Raw genomic sequence first — 21,456 nt, forward strand, 5'->3', positions numbered from 1 at the left:
CCCCCCCCCCCCCCCCGGTGGACGAGCTCAAGCGTGGGCATTCCACAAGACAGGACCCAGCAGCCCAGGTCCCACCGCCTGGACGGCTGCGGTGGTTCTCCAGGCCATACCGAAGAACCTGCTGGAGACCTGGGTTTTCTGTGTGGACGTGGAAAGAATCAGAGGTAACAAGGGCTGTGCGTGTGGGCGCAGGAGCGCTTCGTCCTGATTCCACCTGATCTCGGCTCACGCAGACCTGCTGTGACCTGAGCCAACGTTCCTTGCTCGAGATGGTGGCTTGGCGGCTAATCATGGCAGTAAACCACGCTCCTGTTAATCTCCTCAGACTTCGCCGAGTCCCAGCCACCCTGAAACCTAGTCGAGAAGGATCATTTCCCTTATTTTGCACAGCCAGGCACGTGCTTCCCCAAGGCCATGCGGCTAGCGGATGACAGACCAGGCCTGGGCAGACTCTGATGCCGTGCCCCCTCCGCCTCCCCATACGGTCTCCACGAGGGACGGTGTTGGTTGGATGTCCCTGGCCCGTGTTTTGGTGCACCTCTGGTTCCTGGCTGCCACCAGCCACCCGGCCTTTTCCAGACGTTCCCTCTGCCCCTGTTCACTGGGGAAGACTGGTCAGAAAAGGGGCAGTCCGGAGATGAACTGAGCCATAGCACCACCAGAAGAGCCAAGGGAGAGTTGCGGCAAGGGGGCTAAGAGGACAAGAACGAGGGTGAGTCTGTCCCCTCTGGTGCCCTGGAACGCCACCAGTGGCTCTGCAGAGAGCGGCTGGCGTGGAACGGAGGGGAGGGCCCCGGGGAGACCGCAGGGCAGCCTAGGGGCGAGGGGGTGCTGCATGTGTGTGTGGAGGGGGAATTGAAAGGTGAGTGGGGACACGGAGGGAGTGAGGCCCAAGAAGCCAGAGGCAGAGGCCTCCAGAGGAAGGAGGAAGGCAGGGTCCCAGCTAGCGGTGTCTGCCCCCCCCCCCCCACTTCCCCTTCCCCGGTGACTCTGGACAAGTCACTTAATGTAACACAGGGATAAATGTAATCACTTGCCCGTGAGGGTTGAGTATTTCATGACATCATGTAGGAGGTGTGCTTCACGCTTCAGAGAGTCGGGTGTGGCGAAGGAGAGGACGGCCCCCTCCCTACGGCCCCCTTGCCTTGGCGCTGGGGGGGAGCCGAGCACGTATTTCTCTGTGCTGGGGCGCCCAGACAGGTTAATGTGGGCTGCGCCCTCCCCTGCTGCCAGCTGAAGGGCTTCCTCCCTGGTGATTCTCAGCCTGCTTTTTCAAGTTCGCTTTCGTTGCTTGTGTGTTGAAAGTAAACAAGGCAGGACGTTACAAGCCGCCTCAGAGTCTGGCTCTGCTTCTGCTTGGCTTTGGGAACATGTATTTATGGCCACTTCTCTCTGGCCTCCCCCGTTCCCCCTCCTCACATTAATTCACTCAGCCCCTGCTGAGCCGTGCCACGCTGAGGGCGGGGGGTGGTGGGAGCTGGTGGCTCACACCGGGTCCTGAGCTGTTCACCTAGAAGAAGACCTGGGCTGTATTAGCTCCGTCTTACAGAAGAGAATCACTCCCACGGAGCCCCGTGTTCTCCCTGTGATGGCCCTAGCGTGTACCCATCTGGTAACTGAGTGTGTTTCCTGCTAGGTTACAGTGTCCTTAAGGGCAGGACACATCCCGTTCGTCCCATTCAACCCCGGAACCTCGCGGTGTGCCTTTCCCCTGGTAGTTATGAAGGGAGTGGGAATGAATGTTCTGAGAACCAGAGGTTGGCTGAAGGCAGTGACTCCTGACCTGAGCTTTGAGAAGGGGTGAGACGTAGACCTGTGGACGTAGGAGGGAAGGCACCCCGAGGAAGAGGAAACGCCTTCTTTAATTTCTTGAATGATACCAGAGAGTCATTTTAAGTGACCCGGCGTCAGGAGGATGCTTTTGCTGCCAGGCCCGGCCTTGCCCCCGGCCTGGTCTCTGCCAGGCACGGTGCGGGCAGTCCAGTTCCAGGACAGCCAGGGGGGAGGGCCCCCGGGACCGGCGAAGAGTTGGCCCTGTTGTCTCGGGACTCCGAAGACAAACCGGTGGGACAGGAACTCTGGCCTCAGCCTCTGACCACCCCACAGGGAAGCCTGTCTTGAGGTGGTGGTCCCCGAGGACCCTGTGCCCAGCAGAGGGACCTGAGGTAGATTGCCGGTCCCCTGCCGCGAGAGCTGTCACACGCCGAGGCGCAGCATATGCTAGCAGGGTCCGGAGAAGGGCCATCTAACTTGGCCTGGGGCTCCGAGGGGAGCTTTCTAGAGAGAGCAGCGTGAGTAGCAGTTGCGGGTGAGTAGACATTACTGGTAACCTAGGCCGGAAAAGGCGTCCCCGGGCAGGGGGCCTGCATGAGCAAGATCAGAGAGGCCACAGAGAATGGGGTCGGTGGGTCATGACCAGGACGGCAAGGAGCAGAACGTGAAGCAAGGGTCACCTGCCTGCCGAGGGCAGGGATTTTACGTGGTAACAGTCACGACTCCCGTGCTCCAGTGCTGGAGGGCTCCAGCTGCTGCTCCAAGGATTTCCCCAGGAGGGGTCTCAGAATTTGTATTTTAATAAGCACATTCTCTGACTCCAGGCACACAGTGTTGAGAACCGCGGGCACAGAGTGAGAAGAGAAGTTCTACGTGGTTCACCCTGGGGAGCACCACGATTTATAGTGGTTTTAAAAATCTGTTTTGGAGCAAAGACCCCTTGAGGACACGGTAAAAGCCTACTTCAGAAAAAGCTCACGCTCACTTTTGCAAATAATTTCAGGGAGTCCTTAGGCTCAGTAAGCCTTTCTGTGCCCCCCCCCCGTTTAAGCACCCCTCGTATAAGCGGCAAAGACAAAACCTCGCGCAAGGGGGGCCGCAAGGGGCCCCCAGAGAGAAATGGGAGCCGAAGAGTAGAAAGAGGCAGAGGCGGGAGAGATTTTCAGAAATACGGACATGGTGGCATGTTTGTTCGAGACGGGAGATGAGGGTTCTGAGTGCACATCAGGGACAGAAGCCAGGTTCCGAGGGGGCCTGGGGCGTGAGCAAGTGCTGAGAAAATGGGGGAAGCAGGGCAGGCAAGAGCCTGATGGGAGAGCAGAGGGGGTGGGCAGTGGGCACGTTCATGGCAGCTCATGGCAGCTCGCATCAGCCCCGCCCCTGTTCACAGGTGCTTATCAGGTGCCTAACCTGAGAGGTGAAGAAAGAGTTCCCAGTAGGGGCATCGCTCACCCTGGCTCCCCGCACGGGCTGTCCGGCTGTCCTGCCTGGGTGTTAGTGCCAGATGACCTGCCCTCGGCCCCAGGCAGACCCGGTTCCCAGGCCCGCTGGGGAGACAGAGTCAGACTGTGCGATGAGTTGTTCTGTCTGCAGGGGGCGGCGGCCGAGTCAGGGCACCGGGCTGAGCAGGAGGGGACAGGGAGGGGGGGATCGTGTCTTTGCAGAAGTGATCCTCAGCTGACTCTCACGAGGAGCTGGGGAGGGCAGCGCGCACTTGCCCAGGGCAGCCTTCTGTCTCCCCAGCCTGGGCGGGCAGCGGGGTGAGGCCAGGGGGCCCCTGCGGACGCGGCCGCCTCCCGGGCACTGAGCGCTGTGGGCCCAGCTCAGAGTCGCGGCTTCCCGGCCCTCCGATCCCGGGCGTCATGAGACCAAGAACAGTGTTGGTAATCCGTAACAGATGCTTTGGTTTGGCAGCCACTCGCCCTCTCGGGATAAATGGAGCGGGGTTGTAAACGGAATGTTCCCACGGGCTCACAATCATGAACACACTTAGCCACTTGGAGTCATGTATTCAACAAACAATTATTAGTGTCTACAGCACACACACTGGGGTGGCAGAGGGGGCAACAGCAGGGTCCCCACAGTCTAGTGGGGAAGAGGAGGCCGATGCGGGTACTGAGGGGCAGGACAAACTGAAAAGTGCTGTGGGCAGGTGCAGAGCCGAGCACAGTGCCAGGAGCCGGCCTCTGGCCGCGGGGGTCTCCGTGCCCAACCCCGGACTTAGTTTTCCAGCAAGCCTCTGTGATTACGCCTGTGCCTGTCTGTTCCCTTTTTGGCCTGACATCCTTCGTCCGTGCTTGATAAATTTGTACTCTGTTCTCTTAAGCTTTTGTTGGAAAAGCCCAGAAAGATCCTTACTGGTAGGGTGGAAGGGGAGTCCCAGTTGACTGTGCTAGAGGGCGTGTGGCTGGGATGGAGGGGCTGCGTACTCCTGGGAGAAGGTCAGAAACCTCCTTCCCAGTCTGACGCGCCACGTCCCACAGCTGGCGGGGCAGGTGTCCTGCGCTTTTCCAGAAGCGTCGGCCGGGCGAGAGCGTGAGGCCGACTTCCGGCTGCCGGCACTGCGGGCTGGGCTGCACGCTGTTCCTGTGTATTAGTGTTATCTCCAGATGCACGAGGGGTTTTCGTGCCAGGTCCAGGAAGATCCCTGGCTGTGTACAGAAATTTTGGGGTGTGGTTTGCGCCTTTTCTTTTTAAGCGAGGGATTTCAGCAGATACTCAGTAGCAGTCTCTGATGTGTGGTCTAAAAGCGTTAACTGCTGAGCCAGTGACAAGACTGGTGGTGCCTCGCTTGGGGCTGGGCCCAGCAAGTACTCCCCGCTGTCTGAGGGACTCCCGAGATCAGATTAGCCTTGAACAGTTGGGGAAACTGAGGCCCAGAGTCACACAGTCTTTCTCCTCTAAGCACCTGACAGCAGGACTGTTCAGAGCTTCACAGATGTCTCACATGCCACCAGGAGGGAAATGACAGGCTTCAACTCTTTGCACACTCCTATGTACGCATACCCGTACACATACCCGTACAAACGCCCAGATGGCAATAGGATTGGACCACTTGTCCCAACAGAGCCTTCTTCTGGGAGAGAGCCTGGTTGTACCTACTGCTCAGAGCAGCCTGTTAGGTCCTGCGGGGGAGAAAATCCATCAGGCTGGTGACCCAGCATCATGTAGCATAAACCAGCCTATTCCGATGCATTTCCCCCCTACTAGTCAGCTGGTTGTTTTGATCAGATAAAGACAGCCTGTCAGAGAGAGGCCCTCATGAGACTTGACCTTAGCTTCCCTTCCAGCTCCGTGTGCCTCCGGGCACCTCAAAGCCGGGGAGGCTGGGAGCTGTGTGGACCCGTCAGCACGGGCACAGAGTATATGCGGCCTGCTGGGGGTTGGGGGGGGGAGGCGGGGAGGAGGAAGGAATTGTCGGTTTTCATTTAGTAAAGGGAATTTTATATGTACTTTTCAAAAAATAATTCACTCATTCATTCATAGTTTTTTTTTTTTTTAATTTTTTTTTCAACGTTTATTTATTTTTGGGACAGAGAGAGACAGAGCATGAACGGGGGAGGGGCAGAGAGAGAGGGAGACACAGAATCGGAAACAGGCTCCAGGCTCTGAGCCATCAGCCCAGAGCCTGACGCGGGGCTCGAACTCACGGACCGCGAGATCGTGACCTGGCTGAAGTCGGACGCTTAACCAACTGCGCCACCCAGGCGCCCCTCATTCATAGTATTTTTAAAAAGAAAACATTTGCCTGAACCGCCCTCAGATGCTAACTGCTTTAGACAAAGTTCATGATGTCTGGGGACAGTACAGAGTTTCCGTACCCAGCCAAGATGCAGAGAAGACAGGTGACTACGTGGAGCTCAGAGACCAGGTCCGGGCTGGAGAGCAATCGGTATCCTATGAAAACGAAAACAAAAATCCCAAAATACAAGCAAGATGACTCTTAGGCAGAAGAAATGGGTATTTTCTTGCATTTCAGTTTCGTTAGTGGTGATAAAGTAAACAGAGACAGGCCAGCGCCATTCAAACGGGGTAAAAAAAGAATGGGGTTTTTTGGTTAACGCCAGGTTCGGTTTGCACACGTAAGGTGTTAAAAACGGCAGCCGCAGGGAACCCGTGTCTGTAATTACAACAGGAAAGATAGCTGTTGGTGTGTAAGCACGTGCTCGGGCAAAGCACAGTAGTGGGCACTTCTGCCCGTGCCACCCTGAACGACATGTGGTGACCCCAGGTCCCCCCTCCCCCCAGCCCCGGCCCCCAGGAGCTGCAGTTCCCTGCATAGCACGCCGGCCGAGCTGTTTGCCTCCCCCGCCCGGAGCCCCACATCCCCTTCCTGAGCTCGCCTGGGGCTGAGGCCCTTCGTGGGCAGCACACAGGGCGTCGTCTTCAGAAAGTCACAGAAAGTCTCCAGGCCCCCCAGCCCCTGCAGGCTCGCTGAGGCGTGAGACAAGCCACCGCGTGTTCGGGTAGCTGAGAGCTCTCTGAGGGCAGGGACTGCCCTGCTCATCTCCGCATCGCTAAGTGCCTTTGACTCACTGGCCTCTGTGCTTGTCACACTGATGTGAAAACATGACACTCGGCCGGCCGTAGGACCTGGGCAGGGAGGGAACACGGGACAAAGCAGGGGTCACTGGAGGAGAGTGAGCGGGGACGGCAAGGGGGCTTGCGGCTTTGTCCCGTGAGTAACAGGGGAGGTCCCTTCAGCCGTCCAGTGGACCATCCCAGGCTGTCCAGGACACCTCTGTGACTCTGGAGGACACAGGGAGGGGAATGTCGCTTAGAACGAGGGGGGGGCTGCCGAACGGCCAAAACCCCTTCACCACCGAAACTACTTTGGGGAACAATAAGCCTCCCGCCAACAAGCGGTTTCGGTTCAAGGCCTCGTCTGCACGTAGAGCTGCTTTAGAAGGCCTGCTGCACTGGTCGTGACAGTGGCTCAGGTCATCTCTAGGCCCTGAGGTCCTGCAGGGAGCATTGATTAAGCACCTGCTGTGTGCCAGGCTCCGGGCCTGCAGGCATGCCCCTGTGTGTGCTGTAGCAGGGCAGGTCACTTTGGGTCTTCCACAAAGCAGACCCCAAGACCCTTCGGATGATAAGCGTGTGAGAGATTCGCGGGGAACCGTCAGTGAAGGACAGAGGGAGTGGGAGCAGGCAGGGGGAGCCTCAGGCCGTGATGCAGGTGTGAAAGGAGAAGGGGCAGAAGGGCCTAGTGGGAGGCGTCTCAGGCCGATGCAGGGCCCCGAGCGAAGGTTTCCCCCCTGGAAGATTCCCCACGTCAGGCAGGAGCGAGCTGGCGCGTCAGTCGTTGGTGAAGAGCAGCCAGAGAAGTGTGGCCTCTGTGTATGCCTTGGTGGGGCACCAGGGCGGCGGAGGCTGGGGCCGTGGGTCAGCTCCGCTCCCACAGCAGGAGATCTACAGGGCACACTCGAGTGGCGGCTACACGGGGATTCTAGAAAGCGTGGCCCACCTCACAGTACCTTCCCGGATTTGCTTCCCCAGAGTCCTCCCAAGGGCTTCCGTGGGCCCGTGCCACCAAGCGGTAGGGCTGGGGTCTCCGCTCAGATCCCTGTGACCGCGGAAGTATGTCCAGACCACATCAGGAACACACACCTGCTTGGCATTCACTGTCAGCGACGGAGCGTGTCAGCAGCGGTCAGTGACACGGTTGAGGCCATAACTTTATCTGCGCTCGCTTCACGTGGCTGTGGAACCATGGTCTGAACCCAGGCCTGTCTGCTGCTGTGTCCTCTTTCCTCTCACTCCTGCTGGGTGTCATCAGCACGGGGCCGGAGCACTCCTCCTCCTAAGTGCAGTCTCGTGCAAGATACACGGTCTCAGGCTCCCAGACTCAGAAAAGTCAAAGCCCAGCACCATTTGCTTTTCTTCTTTCTCCCTAACCTGGCTGTCTGTGGGGAGGAACCACGCCTGTTTTGATCGTCACTGATTCCCCCTGAAATGTTTGTCGAATGAATGAATGACTTCTGGGGAGAAAAGAAGCAGCACCGTTGCAGAACAATTCACTCCCGATATGCCTGGCCATGCACAGAGCTCTCAACACACGGCTTGGTCGGCCGAGGTCAAGCCCACCCAAGACTCTTGAACCCCAGAGCACAGCGGGGGGGGGGGGGGCGGCCAGCAGGACGTTTGAGACCCAGCACTGGCCCAGCAAGTCGTTGGCTGGACAGTCGTCAAATGTAAAGCAAAGCAGAGGAGCACGTGTGGCAGGGCTTGTGTGTACCCTGGACACACAATTATTGTTAAGATTGTATCAGTCTGTGCACTAGGTCACCTGCTGTCTGAGTCACAGGGGAGCGGGGTCCTGGGGAAGCCCAGTTCTTTGGGAGACTTAGGAACTGACTGTGTAGGCCAGGTGGAGGTTTCCAGGTCAACCGAGGGCCAACCCCCAAAAAACCCCTATTTTGTCACCCAACCACTGGGGCTGGGGGCAGGGATCTTTTTCAGATACTTTGCTTCTCTGACTCCTTAAGTGGACATCACATGACTTTTTCTTGTTGAGACTGCTTAGTCTCAACGTTATGATTATCTGTTATTATGCAAACTCTTTCTGTATGGGCCTCGAATTGTTGGGCTTTAAATATTGTTTCTAATTCTGAAATTACATTTATATGCCCTCCTTTGCTGATAACTGCCACTCCTCACTGTTACGGGCGTGCCTGACCGTAAGGAGCATGCCTTACCTTTTCAGTTTGGGAATTCTCGCGTGCTAGAGACTGAGAAACTATGCATCCAAGATTATCGGGCTCATATGCCAATGAAGAGGCCAGTGGGCTCAGAGAGCCTCCCTCTCAACACCCTGGCAGGAGCTGTGGTGCACTGATCTTGGTAGATGACCACTTTCTCTCTCCCGGGGCTTTTAGTGCTGCTCTCCTGTTTTCCATCATGTTCTTAACAGACGAAGCTGCTTGGGAAATGCCTTCAGCAAAGTATGGTACGACCATCTTGTAGTGTCATCTATATCACTCTGTTCTGCAGAAGGTCAGCTAATCGTGTTGTTGTCCGCAGAGCTTGTATGATGCTTCCCTATCATAATGTCAGACGTTGAGCCTTTTGTTAGATTGTTAGATGTTGTGAAGAATATTATGTGTGTCATCTGCTTTACAGTCAAAAGAACTGGGTGGAAATCCCAGATTTAGTCTCTGAATACCTGTGTGAATTTGTGTAAATCTTTCCAAGTCTCTGAGCCACTCTTTGCACATTTACAAAATGGGGGCAGCAAATGGCTACGTCCTACGTTGTGACACTTGGATGCTTTTAACGCAGTGTCTTATTTAACACCATGACCGGAATGGTGTAGACAGTTGTGGTTGGAATTCCTGTCTCATTCAAGCACTTTTTCCCTGAAGGGAAGGCTGTCTTTTCTAAGCTATGGGAAATGTTGGCACAGTATTTCCTCTCTACTCCTCGAGGTCTTTGGAGAATGAAAACAGCCCTTCCGGGGGCAGTTGGAAGCCCTGGCAGTTGGAAGTTTCTTTGTGTCAAGGAGCGGTTGGCCTCCGTTTCCGAAAAGGGAAAGCTGGCTTCCAGAACCCTTACAGCTGAGGCTGACGCTTAAGTTTTCTCTTGGTCTGCAGTGAACAGAGTATCTGCCAAGCCCGGGCTTCCGTGATGGTCTACGATGACACCAGTAAGAAATGGGTACCAATCAAAGCTGGCCAGCAGGGATTCAGCCGGATCAACATCTACCACAACACTGCCAGCAACACCTTCAGAGTCGTTGGGGTCAAGCTTCAGGATCAGCAGGTGAGTGCTGGGGCCACAGGTTATACTCAAGGGCGTATGCCCCCCCCTCCCCATCACACACACATATAGTGAAAATAGGTAAAAATACATAAATAAAATCAAAATTTGGAGTCAGAAGATCTGGGTTCACTTTCTGCCCCCATCTTCTCCTACGAGACCTTGAGCAAACTATCTGTTCTGAACTTCATTGTTCACGTCTGTCTTACAGAGAGGGTCATCCCCACTCTGTCTTCCTCGCTGTGTTGTTGTCATATATAACATAATATAACATAGAATAAAATAATGGATGTGAAACGGCTCTGAAAACGATATTGCAGACTTTCCGCCTGCGTGGCCATAAGTGATACGCTGTGAAAAGGTCTGGTTCCTCGGCCCCCAGAGTGTTGCTTTGGAAGGAATATCAAGGTGACGTGAAGAGTCTGAGATCACTTCTGTCCCTAAGAGCACATCCCGGGCACATCAGACCAGGCGGCTCGTGAGTGTGCCTGGTGAGTCTGTGCAAACACACACGAGATTAGTCCGCCTGTGTGTGTGAGGAGTAGTCGTGCCCACGGAGCTCAGGCAGAGTAGTGTGCTATGACCCGAACTAAAATAGAGATGTGGAAGAAGGGTTTGATGTAACTTAACCACAGTGACTCTGGTTGCTACTTCAGTGCTCTTCCTTCAACTCTCAGAGATCGACAGGGACATTTTTAGCAGTGAAATTAACAGTTCTGTGGTTTCAGCATTTATGAAAAACTCTACCCAAATAACGTCTCCGGGCCTCCTTTGTCGGCCAAGCCCTTGCTAAACTGAGCAGCAGGTTAGCTGTTGTCTCTGCAAGAATCAGCGTGTTAGCAATTGGAAAACCAAGAACAGAAACTTAGGACTCTTGTTTTTAGTATGTTGCCTACTGAATGGGTTTCTGCTTTGGCCAGAACAGCCCTGTTAAGTTTCAGATTCTTGTGGCTGAAAGGGAGAGCCCCACCTCAGGACCCCTCATAAAGGTTCCAGCCTGGAGCTCTTGGTACCTTCAGAGGCATCACTTTCCCTGGTCGAAGAGCCTTACTGCTAGCAAGGTTTCTCTAGAAATCTTCCAGAAGCTGCTTCCCTGTTCTTCCAATTCATTGGTTCTGGCTCCACCTGTCAGAGGTACCCTGTCCCACGTATCACAGGATATACAGCCCCAATCATGGCGACCACCAAAAACATCTGCCACGTTTCCGTAGCACCCCTGGGTGGCGGCTGGGAGGGCGGCACCTCCCCGCTACGTGGCTTTGACGTAAGGCCCGTTACCCGGTACGGTTCCTGAATCGCCGTGGGTGGTCCCTGGGTGATTGCTTTTACTATGACAAGTTTCCCGTGCCCTTCCCACCTCTTGATTGCCCTCCGGGCACACTAGGAAGACAGCGCAGTGTGCTGGAAATGGCCGGGCGCCGCAGAACGGGACTCCCCGAAGCCAACACGCACCTTGCTCTCCGGGGCCTCGGCAGGAAGCACACGTCGGGGCTCCTCTGGGAGGTGACCTTTTCCCCCACGTGGGGAGGGACTGGCGGCGGGCCTCAGTGATGTCCTGGAGAAATTTGAAGGCTCTGTTGACTCTGAGAGACTCCCAGAGACTGACAGAGAAGTTACCGGCACAGCCTTCCACCTGGAATTGCGTGTTCAAGCAGCAGGTTCCTGGAATGTGGTTGACACTCTTTCCCCAGATGGATGGCTGTGTTCCTGGGAACAGAAAAGGCGTTCTTAGTAGCCAAGGCCCTAGAGAAAGTGGCAGGAAACCTGGCCCACAGTGGCGCCTCTGCGCCTCCAGAGAAAAGATTGATTTCCACAGATCTGGTTTTCAGTCCGTATGGAGCGCGAGGTCAAACATTTCAGGACAGGCAGAGATCCCTGGGTTTATAACCCAGTCAGGACATCATGCACATTTCATGCGCCGTATGGCTCATGCAGCACTTTTCATGTCTATTATTTCAGCCTCCCAGGAACCCCAGAGGGTAACAGTGTATGAATTATCACCCCTGTTTTGCTCAATAAGCAGATAGAAAGCCAGGTGATCATTTGTGGCGAGAGGGACGGGCACACTGTAGTATCGTTAGCGGAGGGCTAACCCGAGTCTCACATTACAGGTGAAGAAATACCAAAAGGTTTGTAGTTGAGAATGAGTGATGGCACCAAAAATGTTAGCGAGCTGTCAGGCTGAATTAATACCAGGGGTCCAGAGGAAGGGGGCTTATAGCCCCGCTCTCTATGTGCCGGTCAGACTTCACCTGGAATGTCGGGACCGAACCCAAGTGCCACAGGCTGGGATCTGTAAAGGGAGGGCGCCCGGACGGTCACAGGTCTGCCAGCAGCACTGCACTGTGGGACGGCTCAAGGGGGAGCAAGAGAGAGTCGCCAGGAGAGGAGAAGGCCGAAGGGGCAGGGCCACGGTGTCCACACCGCCCACAGACTGTGCGTGGAGGAGAAGGCATGCTTTTCTGTGGACCCCCGAGACGGGGCTAGGAATGCCATGTGGACACTGTTATGAAGGTTTGAGCTCCGTGGCAGGAAATGCGTTCTTCCACGCACGCTGTTGGAGGGTGGAACGCAGTGCTTTGCAAGCCCACAGGCTGGCTGGCTGCTTGGTAAGAAGTCTGGGAAGGACGCCCCCTCTTTGGTAGAGATTTGGATGAGCGACCAACCTGTGGGTTCTGTGGCTTTTAGACCGAGGTGAATGTGTGGGTCAGGGAGACTGCTTTCCACCATTAAGTGTCTTTTTTTTTTTTTTTTGTCAAGGGCCCTTGACTGCTTGTACGCAGAGACCTCAGAAGCAGGCTCGTTTTCCCTTGGAAGACAGAGAAGGCCCCCTCACTGAGTCCTACACCCGTGCCCCAAATAAACACGCAGGCTTGCTAACTGTGGGCTCGTGCACAAAACAACGTAGGACCTTTTAACATAAGTTTCTCTGTCAGCAGCTGTCCAGATCAGTCCTTCCAAATCTCGGAGAATCATTTTGCAAATAAAGCTGATAAGGACACAGACTGAAGTGGAAGAGTGGGAAAAGGCAAATCTTACCAACGCCGACCAGGAGGGGGCTGGTGTGAATGTGTTACTGTTACGATAGGCTTTAAGGCCAGAAGTGTTACTAAAGGTAAAGAAGGACCTTTTTAAGGATAAAAAGGTCAAAGGAAAATGAAGAAAGAACAATCCTAAAGTTGTACACATCTAATGATATATGTTCAAAACATATAGGGGTGCCTAGGTGGCTCAGTCAGCTGAGCGTCTGACTTCAGCGATGATCTCATCGCTCTGGAGTTCGAGCCCCGCGTCGGGCTCTCTGCTGACAGCCCGGAGCCCGCCTCAGTTCCCATCTGCCTCTCTCTCTGCCCCTCCCCAGCTTGTGCTTTCTGTCTGTCTCAAAAATAAATGTAAAAAAAATTTTTTAAGATAGCAAAGAAAACATATGAAGCAAAACGGACAGATCTAAAGAGAGAAATGGACAAATCCGGAAGCAGAGTTGAAGCTTCTAATCAGACCTCCGAGAAACCGACTGAACAAGCAGACGGAAATAAGTAAAGAGATAGAAAATAGCATTATAAACCAACGTGACCTAATTTACATTTATAGAAACCACAGGCAGAATATAGAAGGTGGAATATAGTCTTCTCACGTCTGCACCGAACATTTACCAAAACAGACCAGGCGCGGTCGTTGTGACCCTCTAAAGCCTCCTCTCATCTTGCCTCAAGATCCCTCAACCATTCTTTTTTTTTTTTTTTTTTTAATTTTTTTTTAACATTTATTTTTTATTTTTGAGACAGAGACAGACAGAGCATGAACAGGGGAGAGTCAGAGAGAGGGAGACACAGAATCCGAAGCAGGCTCCAGGCTCCGAGCTGTCAGCACAGAGCCCGACGTGGGGCTCGAACTCACAGACCGCGAGATCATGACCCGAGCTGAAGTCGGCCGCTTAACCGACTGAGCCACCCAGGCGCCCCCAACCATTCTTGACTGTAATGTGGTTTCCAGACCTCCTTCCACCGAAAACATTTCCCTCTGGCTTACTCTGGTTGGCTCTCGGCTCTAAAAGTGCAGCACCAAAAGCAGAGACACTTGAACACAGAACTGCTGGTAGGGACTCCCCGCGGCAGAAAGGAGCAGGACCTACCAGGCCACTCTGGTCTCTGCCGCCGTGAGTGTGCTCTCATCTTAAAAGCAGCTAACCAGCACTCTCTCGCTCTCACTCTCTCTGTCTCACTCTCTCAAAAATAAAGAAACTTAAAAAAAAAAAAAAAAAAGGTGGGAGGTGGCACCTGCGTGGCTCAGTCCAAGCGTCTGACTCTTGGATTTCAGCTCAGGTCGCGATCTCACGGTTCATGGGTTTAAGCCCCGCGTCGGGCTCTGCGCTGACAGTGCGGAGCCCGCTTGGGATTCCCTCTCTCCCTCCCTCCCTCCCTCTCTCTCTCTGCCCGTCCCCATTCACGTAGGCTCCCTCTGTGTCTCTCTGTGTCTCTCTCAAAAATAAATAAACTTCCAGAAGAAAAGAATGGTTAACCAGAAGTCACTGTGCCCCTTCTCATGCATACTTGCCACAAAGCCTCCAGCCCTTTTTCTGGTGATCTGGAGCTAACCCTAGAGAGAGCCACCCCAGGAACTTTGTGCCAAAATGTGAAACAGTTGTTTCTTTAGCTGATTCAGCTCACCTGAGCTCACATGTGCTCACTCTCTCTCTCTCTCTTCCCCCTCCACTGTGGGATGCCCCACACCCACCTTCCACCTGGCTAAGACTTGGAAAAAAGCTGTTGTGGATAGTGCCCGTATTTGCCGTCCTCTGGCTTTACCTTACCCAAAGCGCGGCAGAATGGAGCCGTCGAGGAGAGTGATAAATCAGGGGTCGCATCTTCGGGCCTAGCCCGCTAGCAGGGCGGCTTGGCCACGTCCCTTTGCGTTTATGAATCTTTTCCTGAGCTCACCTCCCTGGCCCGCGGGGGCAGCAGACGGGGTTGGGTCCAGCTTCAGATCACAGAACCTGGAGCCTCAGAGCCAGCGGAGGCCGAGCGATCCTGAATGTCTCCTAAAGCAGACCCTTCCCGTGGCGTCACCCACAGCCTCGTCCACGCTCTGCTTGCATACTTTGGTCTGCAGCGAGCTTGCTGTCTCTCGGTGCTCGCACGCGCGGGATTTAACCCTCGCGATGCGCCACGAGGCTGCCGTGCCGTAGGCGTGTCCACTCTTCCCACTTTCCAGGTCAGAAAAGGGGTGACTATTAAGTTCCATGAGGTCGGATCGTGTGACGAGCCGTAGACAGCGGCTCCGGGCCTCCCGCCGCCTTCCCCGAGCCACACTTGCTACGTGTCACCTCGAAGAACTTGGAAATACTTCCCCATTAAGTGTCTGCGAGAGTAGTTGCAAGGCCAGGCCGACCCGGAGCGACTCCCCCAGCTGCTTGCGGGCACCTGAAGGTCCGGGCTCTGCCCCCATCTGCTCTCCACCTTCCCTGCCGGGCCTGGCTGGCTCCTCGCGGGCAGCCGAGGTTTGCCAGTGGATCAGCAATGCTGTACGTTTGTGCGGCACCTTCGCTTTTCTAACTGAGCCTTTTAACTGATAGCCCGTTTCTTAATGCAGCCGAAGTACGAGACACTGTGCACACGGGAGGCAGAGATAGGAGGCCGAAGGCTCTCGCCCTTGGGGGTCTCTGTGCCTAGAAATCTAGATAAGACGTGCATCGCAGCGTGGCCTTCCCAGCAGCCCCACTAGGCTGGGAGAGCATTACTACCCCCATTTTATAATTGGAGAAACTGAGCCCCAGAGAAGTGACTGCTGTAGGGGGTGTGGCTGTGAGCGAGGACCAGCACCTGGACCCCGAGAACCTGACTCCCAGCTCCGGCCTCCCATCCGGAGCATAATTATTTACCTAGAAGAAACAGCTGGCTTTCAAACCCTCGCCGTTGCGTAGATCACACTGGAAAGCTGCCTGGCCTCGCGGTCCCCTTCTTCTCACCCCACCCCCGCCTCTGTGTCCCCTGGTAGCCCCAGGGGACACGCTATCCTTGCCCCAGAGCTGCGGTGTCCAGCTCACTTACCTTTTATTTATTTACACGCATTTCTCTGTCTTCCCCGCTCCCCCCCCCCCCCCAGGTTGTGATCAATTATTCAATCGTGAAAGGGCTGAAGTACAATCAGGCAACGCCGACTTTCCACCAGTGGCGAGATGCCCGCCAGGTATACGGCTTAAACTTCGCGAGTAAGGAAGAGGCGACCACGTTCTCCAATGCCATGCTGTTTGCCCTGAACATCATGAATTCCCAGGAAGGAGGTAAGCGGGACTCTGCCTTGGCCTGGGGCGGAGATCCCCCCCCCCAACCCGCACCCTCCCACGGCACTGGCTGTCTGGTGTCCCAGCCCCGCCGCCGCGTCAGGCTGATGCTGTGTGGGTCCTCAGAGAGGCCTGCTGCCGGATTTAAAGATGTTTCATTAAAGATGTTAACAGTTGGAAGGAAGAGAGGAAGACGGGCACGTCTTCTTGCCTTTTGTGAACTATGTTGCTCTGTGTTGGTGCGTTCCTGAAGCTCTGCGTCCAGATACGTTTTATGTTTATTATCTTCCGTATTCTAGAGCACGTCTTGAGCAGAGATGGGAGGGAACAAACACATGATTTATTCATGAATTCTTCATTCCTATGGTCAATAAACTTTTACTAAATGTTTACTGAGTATAAGGGACTGGCCAGGCAGAACAGGTAAGTAATGAGCAGGCGGTGTCCTTCCCCTCCAGACACTTAGCACTTGGAGTAGGTACATCCCTAAACTGCTAATGTGGTGCCTCATACGTGCTCTCCCTGGGCAGGTATGCAGGGGGCACAGGGCAGAAATCTGGGCTGCGGTTCTGAAGGGTGAGGGGGCTCACGAGGCAGAGGAGGAGCAGGCATGTCAGGCAGAGGGACGACGAGGCCATCCAGGCCTGAACGCCTGGCGTGTGCGGGGAGAGCCCCCTGCAGGGTTTCTGGGGCCTCGGGCACACGTGATGAAGAGCCCCAAAGACCTGGAAGACGATGGGTGGGCTTGGTACTTGGGGTCAACGGGGGCCTGGAGGAGGGAGCGGGGCCGGGTGATGCCAGCGTAAGTCTCTAAGCAGGGCAAAAACACTTGTGGCTTTTATTAGAAATTGGCAGTGTTAGCTTCCAAGGGAAGACAAAAGCTTTCTAAGGCGGGGGTGTCTGGATGCCCACGGGTACGGTCCTGCCCTTTGCCAGAGATCTTAACCTTGGTAGAGCCTGCTAGTCACGAACAGGGCTTAGGGTCATGCCATTCAGTGTGAGTCGTGGCTCTGCCACATTCTAGCTAAGGGACGGGCTTTGGACAGGTCACTTCATTTTCTGTGCCTCAGTTTCCTTATCTGTCAGATGGGGGTGACAAAGGTTGTTTTTAGACTTGATTTTATTTTTTTAAGTAGGCTCCACACCCAGCGTGGGGCTTGAGCTAACAAACCTGAGATCAAGACTCACACGCTCTACTAACTGAGCCGGCCGGGCGCCTTCTAGGGGTGGTTCTGAAATTTAAGCGCGCAGAGTCTAAAATGCCTAGCAGGCTGCCTGACACACATCCGTCACCCAGTGTTGGCGTTTGTCGGTGTTACGCCCACTGTGGCGGCTGGCGGAGCTGGGGTGGGAAGTGGAGGGGCTTGGTACCTAAGACCCAGGGGGAGATGGCTTCTATGTATCCATTGGGCCCGACAGATCGCAGCTTTGGGGCACAAGTTAAACTCTAGGAGAATTTTCTTTGAGTAAACAAGACGTCTTGAGTATGTTCCCATGGGTCATACGCAGAACCATACCCGCAGAGCGCTCTCTCCTAAACCGAAGAGCCTCGTGCTTCGTGGTGAAGTGAGCTGGGTTTAAGGTTTCCGATCCGAACCTCCTCATCTGCCCCAGGATGTGAGCGCTAAGCTTCATTTGATCTGTTCAGATGGCTATGTCGAGGGGCAGAGACAAAGTTTTGACTTAATCAGACAACTGGCCCTTGCAAGGCAAGTGCTTACTTTAAATAAAAACTACTCGTTGCTTTATTAAATCTTTATTGGGGCGCCTGGGTGGCGCAGTCGGTTAAGCGTCCGACGTCAGCCAGGTCACGATCTCGCGGTCCGGGAGTTCGAGCCCCGCGTCGGGCTCTGGGCTGATGGCTCAGAGCCTGGAGCCTGTTTCCGATTCTGTGTCTCCCTCTCTCTCTGCCCCTCCCCCGTTCATGCTCTGTCTCTCTCTGTCCCAAAAAAATAAATAAACGTTGAAAAATAAATAAATAAATAAATAAATAAATAAATAAATCTTTATTACATTCACCCTGGTCACAGGGAAGTCAGCTAATCAACCCTCGATGCCAGATGAGAGCCCCTGACTGTTGGGAGGAAGTCGCTCACGCAGGGCCGCGAGGAACCCAGAGCTCCTCCGCCCTCCTTGGGCTGAGGGTGGGGTCACCGGGTGAGAGTGGCGTCGTTGACAGCCCACACCGTGACAAGTGGCGGCCTGTCCCAGTTCGTCTGCTTCTGCAGGCGTGACCTTCTGGTGGAAGATCTGGTTGCACCGAGAGGGTTTTAGCTTCCCCTTCACCTGCGGTGTGACCCCTGCTGGTACCACGCAGAAGCTGGAAATGTGCCGCTCGGCGAGCTTTTACACGCGTATGTGCCTGGGGGGGGGGGGGCCGCCGGCCACCCACAGGTCCCCAGAGAGACCCTGTCCCTCCCCCTCCCCGCCAAGGGCAGGGGGGACGTCAGCTTCTGAGACGAGAGAGCGGTTTGCCTGTGTTTGAACTTCGCTATGTGTGTATTTTATATAGTGTGTCCCTGGTGCCTGATTTCTCTCCCTCGACGTTGCGTGAGGGATTCATCCAGGCAATCGCTCGCCTCTGTCGTTGGTTCCTTGTCGCCGCGGGGCGCCCTGCCACCTGGTTCCGCGCTTTCTCCTCTCCATGGTTCAGCCTTTTAGAGCTCGCTTAACACCAGCAGCCACTGCAGATGCCCTTCCGCTGCCAGACATTGTGCTGTTTTCTGTTAAATCCCCGGTGTGCCGGGCAGTCCCTTCCTACCCGCCCTCAGTGGGAGGCGGTTCGCGGTAGCGGAAAAAGCACTTGTTCGGGGGCAGTGAGATCTTCTATTAAGTCTTTGTTCCGCCACCTGTGGCCCTGGGATAATAAACCCTCCTTCCCAGGGTGGTTTCGAAGATTCATTTTGAAAGTGTTTATGAAGCATTTAGCATCCAGGGCCTGGAATGTGATAAGAGCACAAATAATACTGGCTCTTTGCCTTTTGTTCTTGTGAAATGTGGTTATCTTCCGTAAGCTTCGGCGTCCTTCCTTGTCAGGTAAGGTTATTCGTCCCACCACAGAGCTGTGGAGAGGGCTCAAGGGCCTGCTGTCGTGTCTGATGCCTCATAAGCGCTCACCTGCCCCTCTTTTCCTCTCTGGTAGGCATCTGGGGCCCGTGGCCTTTTCTAAGACTCTGTGTCTGCCCGGGATGGGTCCTGTTCGGCGGTTCCCACCTCCGCCTCCTTGTCCGTGGGCAGACGCTAGTGTGGTCCCTCCAGGGTCTTGGGAGCCGGGCGGACACGAGAGGCCTGCATCCAAACAGGTCACCCGTCAGAGCAAACGGTAGATGCTGAGGACCAGGTAGTGAATGGTCTTCATGCCCCTCCTCTTACCTGACTCTCGAGCCAGCCCTGGGAGACGAGGGCCCGGATGACATCTGGGTTCGCAAGCTGAGGCTCAGAGAGGAAAGCGACCAGAGGATTAGCTGGGACCCACTCGCTCAGCAGTCCGCACCGTCTGTGGCTAAAGGCCGGCAGGGAGCCACAGCCTGCGCTCTTTCTTTGCTGCTTCCTGCCTCGCCACCTAGTGAGGCCCACTAGGGCCGGGATTCTTAAGATTACTCTAGAGAAAGAATGGGCCCAACCCAGTAGTATTTTTGCTGCCTAACGCCTGCACGAAAGTGACGGTTGGGCTCTCGACCCTTGGAAGACCTGTCTGTTAACATTGTTCCTTGGTACCCACAGCATCGGTCTGTCTGCAGCAGTGACGTTCACATACTCATCGGTCGACTTCAGGCCTAGCCTAGGGAACTTAATTTAGCAAGTTACATAAAATAATTGCCTGGAGCTTGGTGGCTTCGGTTTCTGGAGGAGGACAGGGGCGCAGAGCTCGCTTAGGGTTCCCTTGGGACCCACAATCTCTGGGTTTGGGGATTGTCTCTGTGGACAAGGGCAGTCAATCACTGGGTTATCAGGGCTTTTTCTGCAGGAACCGACATCTGGAGGTGTTTTTGGGGGGCGGGAGGAGCGGTCTGTTCCTAGCGCACGGCTGTCTTCTGTGTGGAGAAGGCGCACTCCTCCGTGTCACCCCCGTAGGTGGAAACGGAGGCTCCTGCCTCTCTCTGGTCACCGTTGTCCATGCAGGTTGTTGGCCCCTGTTCTTCACAGAGCTTGGCTCGCAGACCATACGGTCTGCACGACAGGGTGTGATGGACAAGGATGGGCCTGTGCTGAGTTCGGGACTCAGAGTGGCACTTCTTCAGCCTAGTTGGAGGACACAGATGATGGTTAGAGTAATAATAATGTCTATACTCTGTTTTAAAACAGCTAGGCTCCGTTTTTTAGCCATCTCTCCCATGTGCCCCTTCCCCGCCCTTCTCGAGGAAACTTCCCACTAATCAAACAGCCTCGGGGGGTGAGCGCTGCAGAAAGACCTTGTCTGGCTAAGGAAGTACCTCCTTGCACTCTCACGTGCTTGTATTTCGGCTTCTGTTACCAGGAGGTAGTTAGGCCAGTCACTGTTACACACATTTATTCAGATGGGGAGGTGAAGACACGGGCCGTTACAAAGGGGAACGTGGCTTCCAGAACCTACCGGTGGAACTGAGACACAGGTTTGGGGCTTCTGGCTAGAAATCCAGTGTTTTTTCCATGGCCCTGCCTCAGCGGGTGGTCCCGCGCTGGGGACGGCAGGGGCTTGGGCTGGGCAGTGCACACAGCGCGGGAGAACAGCTGAAGACACGGCCCCTGTGTGGGTGAGTCTGCATCGTCACGACCCCTGTGTCGCTGCCATCGACTCCAGGGAGCACTCCCCCGGGCTCGCTCTGTGCACTGTCTGTAGGGGGAGCTCACCACTGCCTGGTTAAAGCCAGCTTCCAGGCAGGGGGTAATGTTTACAGGCTGCGCTTGGACGCCCAGCCCAGCCCCCGCGCGGCTTCCCTCCCTGACAGTGTATTCTCTCGACAGATAGCAGTTCACAGCTCAGTAGCCTTGTATAGGCAACTGCTCCTATATGCTTCTATGTGGGCCTCGGTTTCCCCATGTGGGAAAGCAGGGCTACGGACCTATCAAGATCTCTGTAAGTCCTAGCAGTTTTGTGTACGGTGTCGGGTGGGACTGAGTTCTGGTTTGCTGCTTACGGACCATGTCCCTGTGACCGTCACTAGGAGTGGGCAAGACGCTGTGCGGAAACCAGAGAATGTTCTCTTACCCCCTCCAAGGGCCCAGCACACCCGGGAGGCAGGATCCCTCATCATGCAGTCACTGAGCAAGTCGGTCCTTGGTTATCACAGAGGGTAGAAGATACAAGCAAACAAACGTTGCCTGTAATCCTACAACCCAGAGAGGAGTGCTGTTGACACTCCATAAATCCTTCCAGACGTTTTATGTTCCTAAGTGAGCGAATAGCTTCCTCAGAGATAGTTGGTATATACAGTCTGTGATCCTTTCTCACCCAGCATTGTCTTCTGAGTGTTACTCTGTGCCAAGATGGTCAGATCTTCACTCCATCTAAGTGGCCAGAGTATTGCATCGGGTGCCTTGAAGATGCACCACGAGGTACCATTCTTCTGCTGTCCCCTTCAGGTAACAGCGGGCCTTCTTGTTTCCGTGGGTGTTTGTATGTATGCTTGGTATCTTGCAGGTGCATCCGGTTTCTTCTTGGGCAC

At 54.9% G+C, this 21,456-nt stretch overlaps 1 protein-coding gene and 1 long non-coding RNA gene across 5 annotated transcripts in view; both read left to right on the plus strand.

Annotated features, from left to right (window-relative positions):
• Nucleotides 1–21,456, plus strand: part of EVL (Enah/Vasp-like) — a 153,458-nt gene that overhangs the window by 85,951 nt on the left and 46,051 nt on the right. For all 4 annotated transcript variants that reach the window (XM_040478211.1, XM_040478212.1, XM_040478213.1 and 1 more), the window contains exons 2-3: nt 9,366–9,534; nt 15,634–15,811. In XM_040478211.1, the coding sequence (XP_040334145.1) occupies nt 9,366–9,534; nt 15,634–15,811 (347 nt within the window). The remainder of the gene's footprint in view (nt 1–9,365; nt 9,535–15,633; nt 15,812–21,456) is intronic.
• On the plus strand, nt 5,190–5,806 carry LOC121032277 (uncharacterized). Its single transcript, XR_005791177.1, has 2 exons — nt 5,190–5,258; nt 5,498–5,806. It is a non-coding gene; the product is annotated as an uncharacterized LOC121032277 (long non-coding RNA).

The sequence above is a fragment of the Herpailurus yagouaroundi genome, unplaced genomic scaffold (assembly GCF_014898765.1).
Source record: "Herpailurus yagouaroundi ecotype Mexico unplaced genomic scaffold, PumYag 141, whole genome shotgun sequence".
In the NCBI taxonomy this organism is placed as follows: domain Eukaryota; kingdom Metazoa; phylum Chordata; class Mammalia; order Carnivora; family Felidae; genus Herpailurus; species Herpailurus yagouaroundi.